At 36.8% G+C, this 20551-nt stretch overlaps 1 protein-coding gene across 1 annotated transcript; it reads right to left on the bottom strand.

The window, feature by feature from the left end:
- Window positions 1-1841: 1841 nt before the first annotated feature.
- LOC142624645 (putative pectinesterase/pectinesterase inhibitor 51) lies at window positions 1842-5381 on the bottom strand. The gene is made up of 2 exons (XM_075798301.1): window positions 3979-5381; window positions 1842-2636 (listed from the first exon to the last, which is right to left on the bottom strand). The coding sequence occupies exons 1-2, from the start codon at window positions 5030-5032 to the stop codon at window positions 1951-1953; spliced, it is 1740 nt and encodes a 579-aa protein (XP_075654416.1). The 5' UTR covers window positions 5033-5381; the 3' UTR covers window positions 1842-1950.
- Between the last annotated feature and the right edge of the window lie 15170 nt (window positions 5382-20551).

Raw genomic sequence — 20551 nt, 5'->3', positions numbered from 1 at the left:
AAAGCCTAGGGTTGTTGGGAACAGACCACCACAGCTAGTTACCAAGCTAAGATACTAGATGTTCCATTTCTGATTTGCTCGCCTAGATTGCTATTTTCGAAATTAATAAAATGCCGTAATGGGATGATGTTTGTCCTCAATGTCAATCCCATGATACCACATCAATTTTTTAAAAGAACAAGATATGGCAATACTAGTCATTCACTTGCTAAGCTTGACCAACTTTGTCATCTTAATGTTTACATCTTGAAGGATACTGGACCTTGGAAAAGCAAAGGTGTTATCAAATATATCACAGTTTATGTGGATAATTCAGAGATATCTTTAGCTGATATCAAGATTGGTTCTGTTACATGGTCATCTAGGTGGGGACCTAAAGGTCTTTCTGGTAACTCAATTCATCTTTTGGACTCAATTAGATGCCTACAAGCAACATCCATCTAGGTGGGGACCTAAAGGTCTTTCTGGTAACTTAATTCATCTTTTGGACTCAATTAGATGCCTACAAGCAACATCCAGAAAATTCATTGTGACCAGTCCATCTGCGGCACTGAAAATTGGCTCAATTGATTGTCAACGTTACAGAGCAAGCAATATGGGAGCTATTGAGTTTGTTACTGATTTTGGTATATTTTTAGGGTGTCCATTTACTGGACTTTCTCAAAATGGAACGCCTCTATTCAAGTTGTGGTTTGAGTAAATGATTGAAAGTATTCGGCGTGTTCAATAATCAAGATGCATGGGAGTATTGGTTTAGTGGCCTCTCTCCCCTCATGAAGATGTCAATGACAACAACACCTTGTGGGCAAGGTGTTTTGAAGGAGAGGGAAATGTTAGGAACCCACATTTAGGTATAGAATACATTTAGTTAGTTAGCTACAATTCCCATAATGTTTTTTTTTTTTTTTTTTTTTGGACAGAAACAATTCCAATGCATGTTAATCACATTTAACACATGTTGGTATTATTAATGTATATGGAGAAAAATAGGATCATAGGGATAACGCCATGTGGGCCAATAGAATAGTTTTATGATTCTATAAATATCTACTTGTAATTACATTTCTATTATTGAAGAATAAACTAATTACTTAGTGCATATTTCTCTCTTAATCTCTTTCTTTCTTTATGAAGGGTGACTACCTCAAATTTAGTCAGTTTCCCTATTATTCTCATCTATTACTTAAATGCATTATATTCCTTAACAAAAAGCATTATATTCCATTCCATTTTTGTTAAGAACCACTAGGTTCATAACAAAAAGCAATCATCAAGAGTGAACTCCATAAGTAGAACTCTTACTTAATTTCATCATATTCCTTTCTTTTCATTCCCTTTCCATTTCCTTTCTATTACTTAAATGCATTATATCCCATTCCATTTTTTTATAAGCTCCTAAACGAAGTCAGTATCATACAATTTTTTTTTTAACTTGAATAGGCGAAGCCCTCAACCATGCACCAGGAAGTTGGCCTTCCTACTCTTCTCATTACATATTAGCCATTCCTTTCCTATCGAAATTTCTAAAAACATTTCATTTAAATCTTATACTAGTTTCATATAATCTATTAAAACCTTATAGTATGCGTTTAGCTCAAAATTAAAAAACCAGTTTATTTTACTATTTTACTATGCAGCTTATTTTTGCTACTATTCATGAGTCCCACTACATTTTTTAGTACTATTCATAAGTCTTACTATATTATTTCAGTTACCTTTTACCTTTATCTACAGTATTTTCAACAAAATGTTTTCAGTTTCAACAAAATAAGCGATTCCCAAACAGACCCTTAGAGTTTGGGTAAGTTTACTTTAAACTTCCAAATTTTAAATAAATTTCATTTAAACAAATTTATCACTTGGCATATGACTAGCTAAAATTATAATATAAGGTTTAATGTTTAAATAAAACAAGCTCAAAACTATCTCTTATGACTTATGACTAGCTAATTATTTGGATAGTGGAATCCACTGATCTCCTTGAATGAAATTCTCAACTGAATATGTGCCAATGTGTTGTGCAGGGATCTGACTACTCCAAGTTACCCTCTGGGACGTAGTTGAACCTGATCCGGAATTCCCAGATTCCCCATAATAAAGCGTTTTCAACGCAAAATCGCCACTCCATGGCAGCCAGCCTTGTGGTGAAATAAGAGCTTCAAAGTTGCACTGTATGAAAACTGTCCTGGAGTACTCCTTCCATGGCCTCCCCAAGAAATTCTTGTGTACTTTGGGATTGCTATTGTACAATTTCATATATTCCTCGGTGCCATTAATCAAACAATTTTGAAAAACAAAACCTGTTGATTGGCCAGGATCTGTTCTGCCATGTGCAGTGACGGCATTGGTCGAGCCTTTTTCTGGTTTAACTTGCCGAGGAGCAACTAAGATCTGGCAGTCCTGGAAAAAAGACGCCGAGTTTCCAAAAATAAAATCCACATTGCCTTGAATCCGGCATGATTTGTAGAACTGGCGCAGTGACTGAGCATAGAGAGTATCTTGATTGCCTAGGAATTCACAGTTTTCAATGACAGATAAATCACTGCTTGATCTGAAGGCTACTGCTTGGTGGGCATCAGGACCGGCTGTGTTCTGGATTGTGAGACCAGTGGCCATGAATCCATCGCCAAGAACAGCTGCCCAGGAATGGATGATTAAAGCATTAGAACAAGAAGTGATTATCAAAGCAAACTCAATATAACTGCTTCCTCACATTTACATTTTTTGGACTCAATTAATTCTTCTCCTTCAAAGAAGGATATCATTTGCATTTTTAGCTCTCACTAGTGTCTTGCATGTAACCATTTAATTATAATCATTTCACAATTTTACTCCCTTATTTTACCTATCCAAAAAAAAAAAAATCATTTCACAAGCACTTTGGTTTCGAAATAAGCTTCACATGAATGGATGGATTTGTGCTTGTAAATGTCACTGAAAACATAATATATCTTCGGGTTTTTCATTTATTCAGTTAAAATTAATGGTTAGAAATATAATGGCTAAAAACTCAATAATTTATTCAATAAAACAAACACACACACATATATATAAGGCTAACTTACCAAATTGTACAAATTGAAACTTCGACATATTTTCATATATATCAATTATTTAGGTTTCATCTATTTCGTTTCAGTGTTTTAACTTCCATTAAAAGACTTCCATTCGTTTCAGTGTAGTAGTTCTTTCATCAAGTTTTGTCCAAAACGATGCTGTTTTAGAAAATGAAAGATACTAAAAAGTAAAAACTAATTGCAAGATTGGACGCAACCAAACAGAATGACTAAATTAAAATCAGGCTACGCTAATCAATAACAAAGGGAAGAATGACTGAATTAATTAATAACAAAGAAAAGTTAAAAGGATTAATTTGTAATTTAGCAGAAGACAAAAAAAAAAGTAAAAGTTAGGGGGAGACAATTCACAGTGGGTTTAGGATTAGGTACGCTTGAGTTGAGTGGAAGTAGACGTAGACGTAGACGTCAACCAACCATGTGATATTGTCGACTCACGCCACACTCACATGCAGATACTGTAGTGGATGTCGATGTGGACCTACCAAAGCGCGTAATTCTACATTTTCTCTCTCAATAGTCAATACGTTACTACTTACTACGCTGAAGAATTTCATTACAAAGTCGCCCTTCACAGCTGGTTCTTCACTTCAAAATTACTCTTACATCATCAGTGATAGATACCATCAAAGTTCTTTTTCCTTGGACTAAAAAAAAAAAAAAGTTCTTTTTTTTTAAATTCCTCTTTTTGGTCTGTACTATTTTATTTTTTCCGTCAAACCATTTCATTCCCTATCCATATATAAAATACATTTACTTTACGTCCTTCAAATCCGTTATTAGTTAGACTAGAGTAATCCTATTGTTATAGTTAGCTTAAACAAAATTCATACGCATTTTGGAATGAAAAGAAAACAAGTACTAAAACTGCACTGAAAGAAAAACAGAAAAAGTTAGTTACCAACGGTAGGCGTATTGTAGGTGGAAATCCCAGGCTGGCCCACATTCAAGGAGCCGGTAATGACCGTTTTACCAATGCCATCCCCCAAAAACACGACATTCTTCTTGGCCAACGGAATTCTGACCGTCTCTTCATACACCCCTGCCTTTATTCCTATCACAAACCTCTTCCCAGCACCGTCCTCGGGCGCTGCGTTCACCGCCTCCTGCACCGTCTTATAAGACCCACTTCCGTCCTTACTCACCGTCACGTCCTCCTTCAAGTCCCTCGGAACCCCACCTTTGAACCCACCCCCGGGCTTCCCCACCGCCTCCCAAAACCCATCACGCTCGGTCCTCGCTGGAACCCACGAAGCGGTGTCGTTTCCGAAATTATCGTACGAAAACAACAGGCTCAGCGCGTTGCTCGTCAAGTGGGTTAACGAGTCCAAAAACGACATCGTCTCGTCCGTCAAGCTCGTGTCGTTTGCGTACTTGAGAGCTGACCAGCAATCGTATTGGGAGAGAAGAGAAGAGCTCATCCAAGCTCTAGCGTTTTTGAGGTTGCCTTGTGGGAGGGCGACATCGGTGGTGATAGAGATCCGGTACTGTGCATTGTCGAGAACTTCAAGACAGTTGGTCGCGGCGGTTGTGCGGTTTTGGTTCCCTGCGGAAGACTCTAGGATGGACTTCACCTTTGATTGGGCTGTACGCAGATTATCAGAGGAGACAGAGATGGATGTGTAGAGGAGCTGGAGAGGTGTTGGATCTGCAGGGAGTTGTTTGGATTGGGATAAGGAGCTCACGCATTGATCGGGGAAGCGAGTGGCTTTACAGATTTGTTGAATCAAAGAACTGGGTGTGCGTGTGGGTGTGGGTGTGGGTGTGGCTTTGGGGGAAGAGTGGTGGTTGTGGTGGCGAGAGGCGGAGGAGAGAGAGAAGAAGAGGATGAGAGAGAGGAGGGAAAGGGCAAAGAGAGTGGACATAGTGATGAGAAGTAAGGTTGATGATTTTTTTGATAAGAAAGTGAAAATGGGTTTTGTGGGTTTTCTGTGATGAATGATTGAGAGGGTCATTCTATTTATATATAAAGAAAGTAGTGAGTATGGTATAGGTGATGTTTGTTGGCTGATTTGATTTGGATATGGAATTGGGATATGTATAGATTAGAATTTGATGGTAAAGGATTGTTGAAAATTTCTATTCTAAAGAAATTGGGGAAAAAGCATAAAGTAAAATTAGAAAATTGGGTTCACGGGCTCTCTTTCTGAGTCTGACTGAGTCACGGGATTATTTTTGGCGCAAAGTAGGGAGTGGACTGGAAAGTGTGAGTCTGTTTATTGTCGTCGATGAAGGTAGGACGAAATAAAAGGAAACTATTTGGAGGTTTCGGTGTTTGGAAGGATCCGACTCATTTGCTTGGGTGGATATGCTGTGTAATCACTAATTAGGCTCAACATTTGGTTTTGCAATGAAACCAGTAAACCACCGAAATTGTTGCCCACCCGAAATGAAGGGAGGACATTCTCCCAAAAAAAAAAAAGGGGGAGGGGAGCAAAGGGAGGGTTATTTAACAATTGCATATTTTGAGGGATAATTACAATCTACTGTTAACCTTGCAATTCGAACTTTTTTCCCCTTAAACAACTATTGAAGTGAAGATAAATGTTTTTTTTTTTTTAATAAAAGCGAAGATAAAGTTTGACTCTAAATATATTTGAAAGTTTTTTTTGAGAATAGAACAATCATTCATTCATTCATATGTAAACAATCTTGATACAAAGCTTCTAAGACAAGTGGTGGTGAATCTTCCACCTAATACAACTCATCACTAATGTTCCTAGCATAACGAGCCAAAATATGCGCTACCCTATTCCCCCCTCTTTTAATATAGCTTATGGAAACTGATTACAGCCCACGAAGATAGCATTGGATATCTACATAAATGTGTCACAGCAAAGAATGATTGCCTGATGAACCCGAAACTACTTTCATAACAGTAGCATTGTCACCTTCAATTAGTAACTCTGAAAAACCTGCTTCCATTGAGAACTCTATTGCCTTTCAATAGGCCAAAGCCTCTGCTTGTTCATTACTGCTAACTGAAGGCCCTTTGACAAACATTGCAACCATCACATCTCCATCTAAGTTACAGATTATTGCCTCAAAACCCGAGCAATGAAGCTAAAAAAAAAAAAAATAGCCGCCTCAAAATTGAGCTTGTACACTGATGGAGGGAGGAGGTTGCCAAGTGTTTCTGGGCTGCGTCATGCTTGGGAGAGTCAGCTGCTCTTGTGCCTTCTAATATTCATCCAAATAATCTGTTGCTCTCTTGTTGTTCCACTTCGGTTTCTTAATCTGCCCTCCATGTACAATTGCATTCCTCTAGTTCCAAATGAGCCAAGCTTAAACAAAAAACACTTCAAACTCAGTTATTGATAACTTGTCCAATAATGACTCAAACAACACTAAAATACATGGAAAGCAATAGTGCATTTCTGCAAGCTGATGGAGCTTCCTGCCCACACATCCTGTGCAACCCCACATTCCCAAATTGCATGTAGGTAGACCTGTACAGCATTGACAGCCACTATCTGAAATTATTCTTCTTCAAATAAGGTTCACTCATGTTGGTAAAATGTCTTGGCATACTCTCCACTCGAAAACCTTTATTTTATTTGACACATATAGCTGCCAAATCTTCTTCCACACCTACTGAAAGTTAAAAACTACTTTTTCCAACTCTTTTTACTAAACTAGTGTATAGCTTCATGCATATACACGGATACAATTAACAATACTTGCAATTATATGGTTAAAATTATTTTTTTTTTTAGAAGAGGTTCAAATTATATATGGTATTAGCTTACACTTTTTTTAAAAAAAATCATACATTTCTAAAATATGTAATGGTTTCTTATTATACACACACACACACACACACACACATATAATTTAAAATTTAATTTGTTTTAGACTTTTCAATTTTTGCACCCAATAATTCATTTTTCACAAAAATCAAAAACTAAAATGAACACATGGCAGAAAATTTGACTTCAATTGAAATTCAATTTAGAATCTAATTAGATTTGGACTCTTCGATTTTTATACTCAATAATTCATTTGGCACAAAATTAAAAATTAAATAGGATACATGGCGCAAAATTGAGAATTTAATTAAAATCTAATCGAATTTTCTCTAAAATCTCTTACTTTTTTAAACTTCACTTTTAACTATTTTTTATTATGTTCAGTTTTTTAAAGAGAAGTGCTAGATCTACAATATTTTTACAACAAATCATAGGTGATAAGTTCTTATTGGCTCTAATGATGCGATGAAAATCAGTAGGCTGGATTCTTCGGATTTGTAATGCCTACTTGCTGTCTTGATGGTTTGAAAAAGAAAAAAAAATGATCAAAGGTGACCAGGGTTGCCGGCTAAGAACCCTCCAATGGCAAAGTTAGTTTTCTCTCTATAATTTTGAAGTTCCAACTTTTCAGGAAATGTAAAAACGTACCTTTGTTTGGTCTGAATGAGCGTTTATATAGTGTCCTAGAAACAGTTATTAAACTTGTAACCTCCCCTGGATTTGAGGAGGTGGGAGGATTCAAAGACTTCTATAACTGTTTAAGAGTTACATTTTTCTCACATAACAGTCACTGGAAGTTATGTGTGTGATAAGGAGTTGTACTACACACTCAGAAATTTTCCTAAGTGTCAATGGCTCGTCCAGCGGTCCTCCTGTCGAGCGCACCTCTATGGACGACCTTCTTCAAGACGAGATTGATGACTCCCTTGGACGAGATGGTGCGGTTTTGTCAAACATGACCTTGCGAAGCTCGTCTAAGCATCTTCCTGCATGGACGAGCTTTTTATGGACAAGGTTTTTACAACCTTTGCTTTCCTGGTCTTGTCCTGGATGACCTCCATGGATGATGTGGAGTTATATTTTATCATACCTCATCAGTTGCCCCTTGTCTATGGGTCGTCTAAGAAGTACATAAACTAACGTCATCTTTTGGACGTGTGTCTTTATGTTAGCTGTTATGTGTGCCACATGTTGCAATTTCATTGGCAATTTGTTATGTTGATTTAATTTTTCGAGGGAAATGCCACGTGGCGTGTCCTGGTTAGTCACGTAATTCGAGACACTATTTTTCAACGCCTATAAATAGCATTGTTATTGATACCGTTCCATTCTGGCCGGAACGGCCAGAATTTTTCGTACCGGTATGTAAACTGGTACCAAAATACCCCACGTTCCACATCGGGTCAGATTTCGGGCCATTTCGGACAATTTCGGCAAATTTCGGCCGAGATGTAAATTCCGGCCGATACAGGATTTGGCCTGTTATTATTTAAAAAAAAAAAAAAAAAAAAGAGTAAAGGTCCGCCGCTTACTTGAATGAACCCAGCGTCCCAACTCCCAGGCCACTTCTTCATTTTCTTCTTCTTCTCCGTTTTGTATCCACTGGTTAGTGGGACTGGTCTTTTCACTCTTTTGATCTTTTATTTTTCTATTGTCTTGACTCTTGAGTGTCTTGTGTCTTCTAGAGTCTAGTTCTATTCTATGATTCTATCCTCTTTTATTGATTTAAATTTTCAGCTTTTCTGAGCCCATCATCACGTGAGTAACTTTGGAAATGACAAAAGAAAGTTTTAAAAAAAAATCCAAAAGCAAATGTCAGTTAGAGCCTTAGAGGTATCATTCTTATTTTCCTCACTGTGTACAATGGTTTATAACTTTATATTAATGTTATATTGATAACATTTTCACAATACTTACACAATAAACTGTAAATAATAAGTTGATATTAGTTGTTATCGATAAACAAAGTAATTTTAATTCTAGATTTAAATTAAAATTAATAACAACTAGACACTTATGATTTGTTGTGAAAATATTGTGAACGTAGCACTTCTTTTATTATTATAGTTTTAAGATTCATATACTAATTAAAATGTTAAGAACTTTTGTGCTTTGACTTTCACATTTATTGTATTTTTTAGGATTATCCAAAATGTAAATTTTATTTGTAGACAATTATAAATAAATATTTTTTTTAATTTTACTTTATTTAATTTTTTAAAAAAATTAATTAAATTCATTTTTTATATAATAGTAACACTTCTTTAAATTGAAACTTTTATGTTGTATACGTGTGGGTTAATATATATATATATTTAGGAATCCCGAAACACCTTGAAACGGTACGCTGAAACAGGCCGGTACCGAAATATTCCGTTCCACTAGACAAACCGAAACGGGGTCCAAAACGGAATTAATAACATTGATAAATAGTGGAATTCCTCTCGTACCCTCTACATTTCCTCAAATTTTCTTCTTTGACATCCCTCGTCTTAGCGCCTTGTCTAGAAGTTTCCTGCGTCCATAGTCTCCCTTCGTCTAGACCTAGGTATTTTCTTCATCCTCGTCCTCAAGTTTTAAGCTTTCTTAAAGAATGTCTGTGGTAGTCCATTCTTTGTCTAGCAATAGTGTTGACAAAGTCATAGACGAGTATCATGACCCTAGTAGTTTTAGTGAGTCTAGTGATAGTAGTAGTAGTGATTGCAACAACAGTAGTGAGGGAAACACTACAGACGAGTATATGTCTAGTGTCCCTGGGGTTCCCTTAGAGGTACTTCAGGAAAGTCTTAGAACGAGGGCTGAGTCCGGGTCTAAGGCTGGTACAAGTGCTCACTCATCTTCCGCTCAAGACGAGGAAGAGGTAGTTTATAGTTGTGCTATTGGGATTGCCTTTAAGACAGACGAGAGAAAATTAGGCATCCTTAAGACTTGGTACCAAATTCCTGAAGACTTGAATCCCATGGTACCTGTGCGTGATGAGTGGTGTTGTCAACCCCGTTTTAGCGTTGGCATTTATGAGGCTTACCTCTCAGGGGGTTTGAGGTTGCCCCTTAATGCCTTTGCCAGGAGTTGCTTTCTAGGTTAAGTTTAGGTATATGTCAGTTCAACCCCAATGCATAGAGGCTAATTGTCGCTATGTAAGTTTTATGGAGGGAAGTGTTTGAGGGGGATCGTCCTCTTAGTGGGCGAGTTCCTTTTCTGCTATAAGCCCTCCGAGATTAACCAATCCCTTGGCTTTTATCAGTTCACAACCAAAGTGAGAGATTATAGGCTAATAAAGTCCTTAGTCACCTCAGATAGGAAATGGAAGATGAAGTTCTTCTTCGTCTCTGGCTTTTGGGCTAGACGCCCTATTAAGGTTGACAGGGATCTATTCCCTCCTTACACAGGAGAGTTAGGGAACCTTCGTCCTGAAGGTACGTCTGTGGCTGTCACTTTACTTTTTGTTATTCACTTTTGATTATAGTCGTCTAATCACCCTCTTTTTTTCTTTTTTTAAGTGTTAGATGGCCTCATTTAAGCAAGTTTTATTTTGAACGAGTTCAGAAGGCACGTTTATATACTGACAGGACTTTCCATTCCTTGGTGAGCCTTCAATGTCTTGCCACTTGGGGGTTAGGTCTAGAGTCGTCCGCTGAAGCTATTGCCTACGAACTCACTATTTGTAGACATAAGTTCTTTTTTATCCTTTTCTCTTTTCTTTTTCTTTTTTCTTTTTTTCTTTTGGTGACTGGTGTCTTTCTTTTCTAGAATGGCGACGATGAAAGAGAATAAGGGCAAGGAAGTGGTAGACGAGGCAGCTGGGTAGGGGTGGAATCCCAGCCTCGTCTATCCAGTGGTGATAAAAGGAAGAGCCTGTCACTTGGAGTTGATTTGGGGAATCTTCCAAGCAGGCGCAAGGACAAAAAGGCTAAGCATAGGTCGTCCAAGCCTCGGGACACCCAAACTCAGGACGACCAACCCAATCCTTTCCTTCTCCCCCAAAAGCACTCCGTCCAGATTTTGGATGTTGATTCAGAGCCCAAGGATCCTTATTCTATGAAAATCTCGTCACGATCACTGAGCCTACCTCGTCTCAACCTTCCTAACAGGTGCCTCAAAACCTTCTTGGAAGTGAGGACCTTGCTTGGGAAAGGTTTGAGAAAGTCATGACGAAAGAGGACGTGATGGCATGCTATGACATGACTTTAAAGGATTTTGAGCGCTCTGGCATTCATGACCTTTTTAAGGTATGCCTTTTTCATATATGTATACCTCGTCTTGTCAGTTATACTCATGTATATATGTATTGTAATGAAATGAAATTTACGCTGGCAATATCTAAGTTTATCGTCGCGTCCAGGCAGGTAACTCAATTAGACAAGACAGGGATTCTATTGGAGAAGACAGTCCAAAAGGGGAAGGACGAGTCTAAGAGGTGGGCTAAGGTGGCAGCCAAGGCTTAGTTGGCTGCCAAGGCTAAGGAAGATGCAAAGAAGCTGAAAAACGTCGAGGAGTTAAAGACAGATGTCAAAAAGAAGAACGCTCGTCTTGATCTCCTCCAGAAGAAGAACGATGAGTTAAGCGCCCTTCTTGAAAAGGCTAAGGGAGACACAGTTGCAGAGTTTAAGGCGTCCAAACAATTCACCGATCTACTGGACACCAACTATACAGCTGGGTTTGAAGATTTCAGGATGGACGCAGTGGAGAAATTCCCTGAGATTGACTTCAGTCTTATTAAACTTAACCTTGGTGGGGCTGCTTCAAGCTCCCTCCTCCAGACGAGTTCAGAGGACGTTAATGTTGAGGACGATGCCACCATGCAGCCTGCCCGGAACGAGCCTAAGGCTAGAGACGACCCTCAGTAAATTTGTATCAGAAAAAGTTTATCTTAGTTCCTTTCTCCTTTTTTTTTTTTTTTGTAAGGTCCATAGTTTGGGACCGTTTGAAATTTATTCAAGTAAAATTTTGCTCGTCCAAGAAATTGGGATGAGATTATAAACAATTGCCTTTTAGGCTTTCACTTTATAAGGGTTTTTGGACAGTGGTCGTCTACCCTTTAAAGCTTTGACTTATGAATGTTTATTTACATTATTTGTCTAATTATTGAACATATTGTTGCATGGATAAGGTTATATATATACCACTTATGCTACTAGCTTTTACAAGTATTAGAGGGTCGTCCATACACTTTTCCTATGGACGATGTTAGAGGTTCGTCCACGCGCTTTCTCTATGGACGATGTGTTTGCATATGGACGACTCATTTGTCATTCAACAATTTTTGCAAGTATAACTCATCCTCAGAGTGGCAATGATGGTTTCGCCAGTTCTTTTCCTTGTCCATAGGCTAGGCAATTGGCATTCGTCTTTCATCAAGACGTTTCTAATGCTTGACTCATCCTAGAATACTAGAGCGTCTTGGCTAGATGCTCGTCCATGGACTCTAATGCTTCGCTGTATGCCCTTTTCTCATCCGTCTGCTTTTTAGACGAGTATGCCTTAGCTTATTTTTCTTTGATTTATCCTCATTTCGAGGAAAGCTTGTGAACGTTACATCCCTGAGTCCAGATTTTCATTCGTCTTAGGCTTTTGCCCCCTTGTGGGTACTATTATGGAAATTAGACTTATGCATGAAATACATTGGAAATCCAAACCATATTATTATATAAACATTATTCACAAATATGGCACCTGCTTAGAAGCTAGTGCCTTAGGAAAATACTTAGGAAAATGCTTTTACATACATAACTTCGTCTTTCACTAACGTGTCTGTAGACGGTGCAAAAGTTTAAAAACTAGTACACTTTTTATTCTTAAAACACACCATAGTAGTAATAAGAACACAACTGTAAATATGAGTAAACACATAGACCATAGCTGTAACTTTGTCAATAGCTGCAACCTCGTCCTTGGAGAATTTCGTCCAAGCTTATTACTGATAATACCTCCTTAGGTGCTCCACGTTCCAAGGATGCTCTAACTTTCGTCCGTCCAGGGCTTCCAAGTAATATGACCCCTGCCTCTTGCAGTTGATTACCCTATAGGGTCCTTCCTAATTGGGTCCTAATTTTTCATGAGCTGGATTCCTGATTGCCTAGGAGACTCTTTTGAGAATGAGGTCCCAATGTTGAAGCGCTTGGGCTTTACCATGGTATCGTGCTGCCTAGCCATAAGATTTTTATATGTCCTTTGCTCTGCATTCATCCTTACCTCATCAATGAGATCAAGGTTAAGACGGATTTGCTCTTCATTATCTTTCTCTTGGTATTTCATCACTCAATGATTAACCATATAAACTTCCGTAGGTATGACTGCTTCACTTCTATAGGCTAGCCTGAAGAAGGTTTCTCCTGTTGGTGTCCTCACAGTCGTCCTGTAGGCCCAAAGAACACCTGGCAACTCATCTGGCCATATTCCCTTTGCCCCCTCTAGCCGAGTCATGATGATTTTCAGCAGGGATCGGTTTGTTACTCTTGCTTGTCCGTTCGCCTATGGGTGGGAAGGCGAGGAATAGTGATTCTTGATTCCAAACTATTCACAAATGTCCCTGAAAGGTGCGTTGTCAAACTGTCGTCTGTTATCAAATACTAGTACTCTAGGTACTCCAAATCTTCATAGGATATTTTTCCAAACGAAATTCTTAACATTTTGTTGAGTGATTTTTGCAAGAGGTTCGGTCTCCACCCACTTGGTAAAGTAGTCAATCCCTACTACCAAAAACTTCATTTGTCTAGTTCCTAGGGAGAAAGGACCTAGGATATCCAATCCCCACTGTGCAAAGGGCCATAGGGCCATCATTGGGGTCTGGTACTCCAATGGCTGTCTAGGAACGATGCTATAGTGTTGACACTGGTCACACACCTTGACATAAGCCTTACTATCTGCTTGAATTGTAGACCAGTAGTAACCTACACGGACGACCTTATGAACTAGCAATCTTGCTCCCGAGTGATTCCCACATGCTCCTTCATGGACCTCCCTCAACACATAGTTTGATTCGTCCGGAGCCAGGCACCTTAGGTAGGGTTGAGAAAAGCTTCGCTTGTATAGCACTTTATTTGTGAGGATGTACTAGGCAGCCTTGACCCTCAGCTTCCTAGCCTCATCCTTGTCTTCCGAAAGCCTTCCATCCTTAAGATAGATTACTATTGGACTCATCCAATTCTCTCCTCCTCCTATTTGCTATACATCTGGAAGGTCTATGCTCGGCATGTATTATATTCTGTCATATTCGTCCATAACTCCTCTTGCCAAAGCTACTCTTGTCAAGGCATCTGCTTCCATGTTCTCCTCCCTTAGGAGTTGAACAAAACTCACTTCTTTAAACTTTTGGACAAGCCGCTTCACTTTGTTGAGGCATTTCTTCATCCGATTTTCTTTATCATCACACATTCCATTTACTTGGTTGATGACTAGCTGAGAATCTCCTTCGACTATTATTGATTCCGCCCCTAGGGACTTAGCCAATTCTAGCCCTATGAGTAGAGCTTCGTACTCCGCTTCATTGTTGGTGGTTTAATACTGTAAACGGGCTGCGTACTCCAACTTGTCACCCTTCGGGGATTTTAGTATGACTCCAATCCCTCCCACGTATAATGTGGATGACCCGTCTACATTGATAACCCACCTTTCGACTCCTACGTCTTTGTCCAGCTCGTCCTGGCTAGGGGTGAACTCCACAATGAAATTCGCCAACACCTGTGCCTTTATCGCACTCCTTGGCTGGTATCTGACATCAAACTCACTAAGTTCCACTGCCCATTGGATTAGTCATCCTGCAGTTTCCAACTTATTCATTGCCTTCTTTAGGGGATGATCCGTTAGAACATTGATAACATGAGCTTGAAAATAATGTCTCAGCTTTCTAAAAGCCGTGATCAAAGCAAAGGCTAGCTTCTCCATCATCAGATATCGTCCTTCCGCTCCTCTTAGTGCTCGCCTCATATAGTAAACCGGTTTCTGAACTCGTCCTTCTTCTCTAACCAATGCCGAGCTCACAACATGCGGGGACACTGTCAAATACAAGTACAATTGCTCTCTAGGTACAGATCAGCTTAACAACGGTGCTGTCGTGAGGCAAGCCTTCAAGTCTTGGAAGGCTTTCTGACACTCGTTCATCCACTTAAATGTCTTTCTAAAGACTTTAAAGAATGGAAAACACTTGTCAGTAGCTTTCGAAACAAACCTGTTAAGGACGGCAACTCGTCCGATAAGAGACTGGACTTCTTTGATGTTCTTCGATGGTTCCATATTTAGTATCGCCTAGATTTTGTCTGGATTCGCCTCAATTCCTCTATGCAAAACCATGAACCCCAAAAACTGTTGGAGTTTATGCCTTAAAAATTCAATTTATTGGCATGTCATAAATAATTAAATTGTTTAATTATATGAGACTATTTATAAATGAATTAATGGGACATTATCATAGTCCATGAGATGCATTGTATGTGATTTATGTGATTTAGTCATAGACGATGTAAATCACAAGTTCCTTGTAAACTCAAAATGTAGTTAGTAGTCAGTGATGCAATTGGGCGTTTTATCTACGAAGACTATAACACATCAACTAAGATGATTTGTCTTGATCATGGAAGTGGAAACTTCTAGTTGATGTGTTGATGTGTCTTAAGAGTTAAGATATATTAAACTGGACCGCTGTGAGATTAATTATTCAATCAACAACTGTCACCTGAATAATTAATCTCACGACTTCTAATTTCATAGACTCTTAATCCTGAGAGGGTAGTGAACCCAATCATGAAATGTAGATTACTTTGATATATCAGGTGTAAAATCTAATATTCGTGGTCAAAACCTCAGTATGTTGGATAACCACACGTAGTGTTGAGGGAACACATATTCTCAAGATGGAGTCCATAATCTCTTTTAGTAGAGATATGAAATATCCCCTTGAGATAAGTTTAATGGGAACTGGTTATTCAGGGTACCCACTTTAGTAAGAAGTTACTAAAGCTTATATTTATTGAAATTGGATTTCAATAAATACGAATAACTAAAAGATTAAACCGGGTACTCAAAAATAAAATAGTTGTTTACAAAGTGACAGTTTATTATAATTTTGTTCACTATAGATATTTCATGGAAGGGTCAAATGATATTATTAGAGTCTTGAGATATAATTTATTAATAAGACCTAGAGTGCAATTATTTTTATATAGTGGTATTAAATATAATTAATGGTAACTTTGGGCTTGTCAAGAGTTGACAGAAAAGCTCAAGGCCTATTGGAGCTAAAGTCTTATTTGTTCCCTTTGGTCCCATCTCAAGTCACAAACTAAAGCCCACTTGGGTAAGCCCAAAAGGCTAACCCAATTAGATAATCAGTTTTTATTTAATAAGAGTTATTAAATAAAGTAACTACTAAAGTAGTTAGCATGTATGTATGATGAAAAGAAAGAAAACAGTTTTTCTCTATAAGGAGAAGAAAAAAGATTTTTCTTTGAGAATCAACGTATATAAAGACTGATTGAGAGACCACTCTTCTTGGGCAGCATGTGCAATTGAGATGAAGATTAAAGGTATTCTCAAGTCCTAGTTTTGAATTTCATAGCATCAAGGTACGCTTTCTATTCTTTGTTCTAAAATTCAAGATTACATGTTATCTCTCATGAATGAAATAGATCTATGATTGTTGCTTCCGCTGTGGATTTTGTATGAGATGCAAAATCAGTTTTTTCCAACAATTTGTATCAGAGCGGTCTTCAATATCATGCTTGTATAACATGTAATTGAGTTTTAGAATTAAAGAAAATAGTTTTCTTGGTGATTTAATTGTCTGCAGCAAAGTTTTTGCATAATTTTGTTTTGGAACTGCTACGATTAATATATGTGATATATTGGTTGTTGATTCGGAAACCATTGGCTTGATATTTGTTTTTTAATTATGGGTCAGACACGATTTGTAAAGGGAATGGTTGTTTTTGTCATCAAGTGCGGTGTATATGTAGTCCAACTATTGGAGTTACACGCCGCTAACATATATTGCTAGGTTTAATTGATATCTGATATAAGTCAATTGCATCATGTCCAAGGTGTGAACTTTTGTTTCGCACGTCTTGGATATAGTTGGCAATTGGGCATAGCTATTGGATGAATATCATGGAATGTATATCGTGGACCCATAGGCATATTCAACTTGGCCGTTAACATGCTTTTGTTCATATGTTTTAATTAAAGCTTGGTTATTATATTGCAAGTAGCATTTGTTTTTTGGCTGAACGTACATGTATCATTGTATGTTTTTCATTCTTCAATGGTAAACACGTACTATTGGGAATCTTGCTTTATTTATATATATATATATATATATATATATATATATATATATATATATATATCTTTATGATCAAACCGTATAAACATGCTAGAATTAAAGTATTTTGGTTACTTGTTAAAAATCCTTTAATGAAATTTATTCCTAATGAGATTAGGATTATTTTATCAAGGGTTTCTAGCATTATTAGGGTTCTTGAAAATGATCTTGAAAACCTTAATGTTTGATCTGTGAATCTTCATTCATAAAATCAAAAAGGTGTTTTTGATGGAAGAACAATAAAGATGTCAAAAACAGTTACTTGAAAATTCTGAAAAAATTCAGTCTTGCAAGTTTCGATCCATCGAGAATTCCTTTCGATTGATCGAAGAGGAATCGAGAACCGATCGAGTCAGGCAGAAACTCTATGATGAAATTCTTCATTGTCTCGATCGATCAAGAATTCCTTTCAACCGATCGAATGTTAATTTTGATCAATCTAACAGGAATCGAGAATCAATCGAACGAGGCAGAACCTTTATGATGAATTTCTTCATTTTTCGATCGATCGAGTAATAAGTTTGACCAATCGAAGGAACTGAATTTTGAATTTTCACTAGTTTTTGACTAAGTGTTAAAATTTTGATAACAAGCAAAGCTATGTGATTAATTTTATAGGCCTTAAAAGTTAAGGACATTTATTAATCATTATCTATCTAAAAGACCTAATGAGATCAAAGATCTGATGAGATCAAAGATATTAGTTAAATAGAACTCTTAGTTCTAAATTTTTTTATGATTAAAAATCCTTAATTTATTTTAATTAGAGTTTTTTTAATGAGCTTAAAAGTCTAATTAAAGTTATATAGTCTCTAATGAGATTAGAATACTTTATCTAGTAAATTAAGGATAGAATTCTATATAACTAATTTTTGATCCATTAGAGTTTAAGGAATCCTAAATAGTTTAGGACTTCCATTTTAGTTAGTGATTCTAATGAGATTAGAGTCGTCAATAAGTGCAAGGTTATTAGTTGTGATGGGATCACAATTATTTAAGAAAAACCCAAATAATGAGTAGGAGTGCTGAAATAACCCTTTTGTTAAGTTTATTGTAATGTGAATAAATACCTAGTCTTGACTTCGAGTCTTGCATTCCAAGCAGAGGGTATTTACTTCACGGATTACATAATTAAAACTTCTTTGTGATTACGCGAATGTTCATTACGCTATTGTGACGTGACTTAGTAAGATCACATTGAATTTAAACAATTAAACACATTTGTTGTGTAGGGTTAAAATTGTGATTAGATCACAATGATTTCAAGACAATCCACTTGTTTTAAAATTTCTAGTGGGAGAGAGATTCAAGGGTTGATTCTCACGGCCTCCATTACCGGTTTATAGTAGTGTGATTAGGCATCTCGCCTTGGCATATATGTCTTGCTCCCTTCGGAGGGTGTTTAATTCATGGTACTACAGATTAAACTTCATAATGATGGATGAAGTGTATTTTTACATTGAGAATGACCACACTTCCGTGGAGTTACTTGGTGACTCACATAGATTCTAGGCAATGGTATACACTAAACTAAGTTTAATGTTAACCTCCCTACAGAGCTATGTCATTATTACTTAGAGGCTAAAGGAAATGCGGCAAATTATTTTTGTTTGGTAAGAGTTACCATGATAACATTAATAATGAGAATAATTCTCGCCTAATCATAGTGATTGGTATGACCTCGCTTCCGAGAAATATTAATTGCGGGATTAGGTTGTCGTTGCACCTAGTATAGTATGGTTTTTGGGTTCCATATTATATGGTTATGGTTGCAAAATATAATGTCCTTGTAATTAAGTTCATAGTCTCAAATTAAAGTTGTCATAAATTTTTGTTCTCTAACTACTATTTAATAGAATCACATTAACTAAGAACCACATGGTACTTAGAGGAGCTGAAATACATATTTATGTTTTGATTCTGCATTGTCATAATTTCTTATACATGATGCATTTATGGAAGACAGCTTATGATGTGATCATAGTCTCCATTGGAATGCTAAAATGTTACATTGGCTTCTATCTCAATTGTGCTACAGCATGAGATGCAAGAGTTAGTACTAAACTTAAATTTTATATTAAGTCTAAATGGGATGTTTGGTATGAATCATATTGAGTGCTAAGAAAGGCTTAAGGAGTTCCAATTCTATATCATTTTATGAAAAATATTTTATTTTTTAAATAAATTAGAATTCTTGGATGTAGAGGTTAAATGTTAATCTCATATGGATATGCAAGTCCTTGTTAGAATCATTTGATCAATTCAAATTGTTTTGAAAATAAATAAATTCTTTTTATATTATCTGAATTGATGAGTGAGTTCTACGCAACAGAAGACATCCTAAAAGCTAAGTTTAGGATCAATATGATTTAATTCAAATTCTTAGCCTAAACTGAAAGGTAAAGGTGGTAAGAATATGAATTATAATACCAAACAGTTGGACATGCTAGTTGCCCTAGTAGTTGCCAAAAGGAAATTAGACTTAAAAGTATGACCAAAAGGAAAGTGTTTCCGTTTTGGTGAAGCTAAGCATTGTTCATGATTGTCTTTTATATGGAAGTTTACATGTTTTACTTTTTAAAGAGAAAGTTTCATCCTTTGGTATTGTATGTTTTGGCACTTATGTCTAGAACTTATTAACTAAATGGTATTCAAAGATTGGTGAAAGATGGACTTTTAGAACCATTATTTTGTTATATTCCTAGTCTATAAATTCTATTTAGAGAATAATATGATCTAGGGATCCTTTTTGTAAAGGAATAAAGTTCCAATGACTTCTTTAAGTCAGTGCATACATAAAGGAGGAATAGGGTTCTTTTAAAGGTAAATTGTTCTAGAAGAAAAATGTCAGTATTTGTTGTAGAACAACAATAAAATATATTTAGAAATGAGATGGTTGTATTTGATACACCACAAGACCTTATTCTATAAATAACTATTACACCGGTACAATATCGTAGTGGGAGGATTATCAAATAGATTCATACTTTTGGAATAAACTTTTGAAGTCATTCCATAAGGATATGAATTTGATCATTGGTCTTACGTAAAGGCAATAGATAATATAAATATGGATTATTGGATCAAGGTTATGTGAATAGAATTGGATTCTATTTAAAGTCTAGAACTTATAAAGGCACCTAATGGCATTAAGCCTATTATTTTCAAATAAGTCTACAAGAAAATGAGATTGATAGATTTCAAGGTGTAAACCTTCTAAGTCAAGACTAGTGGTGAAAAGATTTATTCAAAAAGAAATGGTTCGACTATGAAAAGATTTTTTCACCAATAGTCAAGTTTGACTCTATCTAGATTCTCTTATTCGTTATATTTCATTTGGATGAAATATGACAATGGATATCAAGAGAGCTTCTTTTAGTAACAATCTTGAGGAAAAGATCTATATGATG

Source organism: Castanea sativa, chromosome 2, assembly GCF_040712315.1.
Source record: "Castanea sativa cultivar Marrone di Chiusa Pesio chromosome 2, ASM4071231v1".
Lineage (NCBI taxonomy): Eukaryota > Viridiplantae > Streptophyta > Magnoliopsida > Fagales > Fagaceae > Castanea > Castanea sativa.
This window is presented reverse-complemented; position numbering and strand designations above follow the sequence as displayed.